This window comes from Cyprinus carpio, chromosome A12 (assembly GCF_018340385.1).
Source record: "Cyprinus carpio isolate SPL01 chromosome A12, ASM1834038v1, whole genome shotgun sequence".
Classification (NCBI taxonomy): Eukaryota; Metazoa; Chordata; class Actinopteri; order Cypriniformes; family Cyprinidae; genus Cyprinus; species Cyprinus carpio.
In genome coordinates, this window is record NC_056583.1 from 19,596,222 (window position 1) to 19,602,862 (window position 6,641).

At 36.0% G+C, this 6,641-nt stretch overlaps 1 protein-coding gene across 1 annotated transcript; it reads right to left on the reverse strand.

Moving 5' to 3' along the window:
• Positions 1–742: 742 nt before the first annotated feature.
• On the reverse strand, positions 743–5,174 carry LOC109048542 (tektin-3-like). Its single transcript, XM_042768243.1, has 7 exons — positions 4,497–5,174; positions 3,312–3,395; positions 2,850–2,920; positions 2,535–2,678; positions 2,218–2,440; positions 1,224–1,377; positions 743–1,068 (listed from the first exon to the last, which is right to left on the reverse strand). The coding sequence occupies exons 1-7, from the start codon at positions 5,067–5,069 to the stop codon at positions 851–853; spliced, it is 1,467 nt and encodes a 488-aa protein (XP_042624177.1). The 5' UTR covers positions 5,070–5,174; the 3' UTR covers positions 743–850.
• Between the last annotated feature and the right edge of the window lie 1,467 nt (positions 5,175–6,641).

The following is a 6,641-nucleotide window of genomic DNA, read 5'->3' on the forward strand; positions in this document are numbered from 1 at the left end:
TACAGCAATTGTCTCATTTGTGCTTATTTTTGCAGTATATTTCCTAAGGAATTTTAGGCAAAACAAATCTGAGATCAAATAAATCTTGTCTTCTGAGATATGAAAGAACAAAAATATTTCCTTTGTGTACATTTACATAAGCATGTTTTCAGAAAGCACACAACTCATTGTTCTTACGGATGCACCAACATAGTCTCAAGTGCATCTTGTATTGTTATGCATTCAGACGACAGAGCAGATTTTGATTTATGTAAAGAGTTTGAAGTGTGTTTATTTATAGGCGCAAACATGTTCCCCCTCTGAATCAGTAAACCCATGCTGTGTGTATTCACTACAATAATTCTTCCCTCCTGCATCATCTTCTTAAGAATTTTTTTTTACTACATAAGAACAAGAAAAATAAAAACAAACCCACCTTTCTTTTACTCAAACAAGGAAGTGTGGAGTGAAGATCACTTTATTAGTGACAGCCCTCAAGTGGACCTCTGAACTAAACAAACAAAAGCAGTGTGTTCTGTCCACTGTCTGCAAACTGTCAGAATCATGTCACACCTGAGCAGAAACCAAACCTGTTTAAAATCTCAGTTCAACAGATGTCTGGAGCTCTTAAGATCACTGATAAACTGAACTTTGTATTTATATATATATATATATATATATATATATATATATATATATATATATATGCTAATAAAGTTACTTCACCAAAGGGCAGTTTTTTTATTTTCCTGCAGTTCAGAGATTAATTAAGAGGACTAAGAAGAAACTGTCAAGCTGTTCTTATGCTAATCTTGTAGTTTATCTTCTTAACATGGACATTTGAATTTAGATTAAGCAGCTTCTGGAAGATTTAGGTGTATCCGACTAGACGAGGAGTGCTGGGAAAGCTCTTCCTCATGCCCATGCATTTCTCCTGATCCAGGAACAGAGAGTTGGCTTTGACTGACAGGTCATGCTCCAGAGTAACTTTGGTCTTCACCAGGGTTTGGAGAGTGTTTTCAGCCTCCCTCAATCTCTCTCTCAGCTTATGAATGGTGTCTTCAATCTCCCTCACCTCCTCAACCAACCAAACAAACAGAGAAAGAAAGACAAAAAGACAAGGAATCTTATCATCTCATCTTTACAAAATTAAAAAAAAAAGAAAAAAAAAATCAAAACCAAACTATCCAAACTTTTCTCCTTGGCAAATATCGACATTTATTGACATATATTGGGCAATTACCTGTGATGAGGATTGTCTCTGCAGAGTTCGATGTTGGGTCTGCGAGACCTCTCTTCCAGATGTGTCTGGGCCACTTTAAGTGGGTTCTCTTTGTCTCGGATTGCCTTTTTTAAAGCTTCAATCAGTGTCTCGGTCTGGAAAATTTCCTGAAGGGTCTGAAAGTGGAAGCAAGAAGGCAAGAAAGAGAGTTGAATAAGTGACAAAGTTCCAGACCCTTCTCAAAGTTAAAAAGGTCCAGTCAGGTAAGCTTATTTCTTCTGTATATATCATAATTGACAGTCTAAAGCACTTTAATCTGAAATTAGGCTGGTATGGTTCTATTCTGGGCAAAATTCCCACCTATCCACACAACTATGCCAGGACAGAGTGGGGATAGAAAAACCAAACCCCTCAGGGTAAACAGAACAAATTCAGCATTTTATTTATTTTATTTTTATTTTTATTATATTTTTGCATAGAATAAATTTGTGGATTATTTGATACTTTAAAAATTTCTCTACATTGCATTAAACCGATTGATGTGTCAGGGATCTGAAAGGGCTTTATAGTTCTCGTTACAGCCCATATCTAAATGCATAATGGTCATAAAAAATATTCAGCATAAGGTCTAGTTACAGAGACATCTCTTACAGAGAGACACACTCCCTCACGAACACGATTAGATGTAATTTCATTTTGACCAATCAGCTTCATGAATGATGGTTCTTTATTTGTTACCTCATGCCTCTGATAACAGCCGTCAAGGGCTTAAACATTATGGACAGCTGACAGAGCTTCTTCATGCTCTCCATTAACCTCCTCAACAACAGACTCCAGTGTTTAGAGGTTCTCATCTACATCTTTAGGGCATAAACAAGCAGCCAATTTATTTTGGGTCCTGTCCAGTCAAAGTAAGGCAGCAAGGAGGAAGTAGGATAGATCCTATTATTACTAAACATCGGATGAAGAAAGAGGGGTTAATAGTAATGACGTGATGTTCAGCATCCTGTGGTTACCTTGGCCAGGTGGGCTTGCAGATTGTTCTTGGCATCTGCCATCTCAGAGATGCGGTTGGTAAAGGACACATTTACAGAGTTAAACTGGTTCCACATCTCATTTGAAGTGGCATTGAGCAGAATCTCAATCTCATCACGGAGTTTGTGAGAGGCGGCGCGTTCGCTCTGAGAATGCAGGATGTTGTCATCAGTGAATTTTGACCAGGAGTCTGGAAGACTGATACTGTTGAGACCATAAAGAGAGTGAAATATAACATCATTAGGATGGCCTTAACATATCCTGAAAACAGAACTGTCTTTTTTAAAGTAAAACTCACGATGGGTCCATGCGATCGATCCCTCTATAGTAGCTGATTCCATCAGAGGTGTTCCTGAGATGGTGACACCTATCATCAATTCTCTGTGCTGTGACCTTGTCACTCAAATCTCTCTCCAACTCGTGTTGTGCTGCACGATTCGACCTGAGGATATTAATGAACATAACCACATGCACTGTTTCAAATACGCCTTTCTCATTTGTCAAACTTCAAATATATTATTTTAAATGGACCATATGAATGCAAAGTTGTATTTTTGGGTTATTTTATTTATTTATTTTAAATACTTTTTATAATGCTTTCTGCAAGACTCACGCTAGTTGAGCAATAGCTCGGTCTAAATGCCGTCTCATTCTCTCCTGACATGACTTAATCACTTCAACTTCCTGCAAAAAAGGCAAAATTAACTTTTGAAAAATATAGAAATTATAACTACTTTGCAGTTTTTTTTTTTCTTTATGTGAGAAGAATTTTATAGGAGTTCAAGGATTAATTAATAAGTGAGACATGAAACTATGAAAGCTTACTAAATCAGTTACTTAGGGCAGGCTACTTTATACAATTAAATTGCATTTTTGACCTCAGAATGCCACAATTGACCAATCAGCATCAAGTATTCCTGAGAGCCATGTATTAACTTTAATGTAATCAAAAGGAAAGCACAATGCTTAAGAAAGCCCCTTCACAAAATTATTGATTCGCTCATATTACTAATACTTGAGCTTGTTGTTTAGTTTCAGGTGTTATGTGTGTATATGAAGGCTCAGGTGACCTCACCTTAATCAAATCTTTCTCTACGTCATCATGAACCAGATCAATGGACATCCGTTTCTCCCTGTGGAACAAGCATTCCTGAGAAACCTAGAAAGAGAAAAGAGTGAGAATATTTATATAGATTATACAATATCTATTTAATTTGTTTTATATTATTTTTTATATATTTATAATTATTTAATTGTTTATATATTTTAATGTATTTTATTTCATTATTTTATTATTTTATCTTAGAGTGTTCAGAACAGATATAACTATGGCTGCAAAGTATTAATAACTGATGACAGGGCATCACACAGGATTACACGTCCTCACTCAAAATGTGACAATGGAAGCTCTAGTAAGCAATTACATCACTATGGAAATGTCTTCGTCTTGTGATCATTCTCGTGGTCATTCCCGTGAGGTGACAGCAGTGTCACTACTCTATTTTGGAACTCATTCAGCACACTAGTGGTCAGCATGTTTTGGTGTGGTTTCTATGGAAACAGTCTCTTACTGTGACTCAGACGGGTAACTCTGTAAAGACAGAGGTGGGACACACTGAGGTCATTGTAGATCTAGTGTGCTTTGTGCTCAGTGTGATTGAGTGTGTATATCTTACACCCCACTAGGTTCTGTTACCAAGTGGTTTCTAACAATGGGTCACCTGACACTCTACTGTGGGCTTTTCTGGTTACTGGGACTTTAGCTAGATCATCGTGACCCTAATTAGGTGTGGAGCTGAAAAAAGACCACTAGAGCTGTGCCATGATAGCATTCCAAGCATGGATGGAATATTTGTTACAGTAGTAAAAACAAATAAACTACAAATAAATCTATATAGATAAAACAAACATACATAATTTAAGTTATTTGTTGCCAAAAACAAAAAAATGTTACATGCATTAAAAATCATGATTTTTCATTTGTTAACTTGGTTAAAGGAATAGTTCACCCAAAAATGAAAACCTTTGGGTGAAGTTTTTAAGGCATTTCAAGTAGTCCCTTGCATTTTCTTCCTGCTGATTTGAATGACTTTTAAGTATATAAATACCATTTAAGTTAGTTTTTATTTTTAACTTATTTATTATAAATATGAAATATTTTTAATGAGTTAAACATTATATTATGTTTTATTTATAATATATGTATTATTTATATAATGATTCACATATACTTTTTTAAATTATATATGAATTATATTACCTGCAGTGGCCCTTCGGTCTCAGCGAGTGCTCTTTCCAGCCTTCTTTTCACATCCGTCAGCACTGATATCTCTGTCACCATGTTATCTATCTCATGATTGAGCTCTGATCTCCAGAAGCTGATGTCATTTAGTCTTTCTCCAATGTTCTTGCTGGTGGTGTCTTGAGTTCTACGGGTCATCTGGTCCTTATCCTGTATCATTCGGATCGTGTCCCTCCGAAGCCTTTCGGCACTGTTCCGGGAGGACTCTGACTCCCTGTAGTTACTCTGGTTGGACTTGTACCAGTCCTCGGGCATGTAGCGTGTACTGAGAGCTGTCCTGTTAGAGGGGTAGAACATGGTTTTGGCCCTGACTAAGTCCATGTTTTCTCTTTGAAGGGCTGATATAGTCGGGATAGCGCTGCCACTTCTAAAGTATGAATTAGTCCTCCAGGGCATGTTTGAATTCTGGTTGAGGGTCAAGGCTGGTTGGTGGCTCCTATAACTGGATGCCGTGGTGGATATGGCGGGCAGGAAGTGGCTGGTTTTGGGCCGAGTGTAAGTGGCCATCTGGGTGGATCCAATTAGCTCCATGTGTCAACTAATAAGCCACCTTTTTTTCTGGAAAATACAACAGAGTGTGTTTTGGAATGTGTGCAATCTCTTGTGGTTAATAAATACATGCCTGGGATGCATGTGTATGTGTTTTCAGACATGGAAACACTGGCATCGGACCTTAATATCAGACTGTATTAAATAGTTGAAAATGTAAAAGACAGCAATTTATTAATATATTAAATTAAATATAATATATATACATTTTTGTTCACTGAAGTAAAAAATTGCCCCAGTCACAATACACACAATAGATAGATAGATAGATAGATAGATAGATAGATAGATAGATAGATAGATAGATAGATAGATAGATAGAGTAATTTAACTGAACTAATTGCATGTGCAATCTGTTAAGCTTTATATAGCTATTTGTTAGTTATGAATGAAAGTCATTATAGCTTGTTATTTATAAGGCGTTGGATAACCTTTAACACAGTGTTACTGACCTATTAAATAACACTTAGAAGAAGAAGAAACGCTTTAAAGCTCGCTCGTTTGAAATATTCTACTAATTTAGCTGTTATTTACGTAAGTATCGAAAGAGACAGTATGAAAAAAATGCCCTAGTTAGAAATTCGATTTGAATAACATGAAGACGTGTAAATGGAATATCTGAACATAATATTATTTGCATTGCAATGTTTTATTCTGTCCAAAATGCGCCAAATTGCTCAAACTGACTAAATAAATCGAGGTCGATAATCTGTAAAAATCTTTATTTTATATATTATATAATAGATTAATTAAGGTGTTGTAAACTCACCGTGTGTCTGAATCTCGTCTGTCACTGTGCACCGTTGACAGTTGTATGCGCGCACCTGTGTGCAGAACAGTGGAGACCTTTGCGCGTGCGCGAGAGATCTCGAACGGTACTGCTGTGCATTATTGATAGGCAAGTCCTTCAGCAGTGATCATTCTGCGAATCACTTCCGTAAGAGCTCAGTCGAAAGCACAGTTATCCAACACTACTGCTGGTTTAGAGGCAGGTAACCAATGACAACCAAACACATGTATGGATAGACAGGGCAAGTCTATATAAATAAACAACAAGCATAAAGCATAAAGACATAGGCTACCATGTATATATATTTACGTAAATTGATGAATGTGTATGTGTATTTGTGTGTGTGTGTATATATATAATATATATATATATATATATATATATATATATATATATATATATATATATATATATATATATATATATATATATGTATATATATATATGTATGTATGTATGTATAACATGGTTCAATGATCTATCTATATACAGTATATCTCTTGAACAAAATATTCTCTCTTCATGCTTTTCTGGGCACTCAGACCCCCTGATGAGTTAATGTACAAGTCTCTAAACCATTGAGAATACATGAACTAGCAGTTCAGCAGGGTCAAAGTGATCAGCCGTGATGAACTGGGACAAAGGGTCATTCTAACCCTCTGATGGACAGGATCATTTGATATACTTTCATGCCATGTTGTAAAAAGCATGCTACTGAAAGTACAAACTCATATGCATTTTTTTTTAAATGTATCAATAAGATT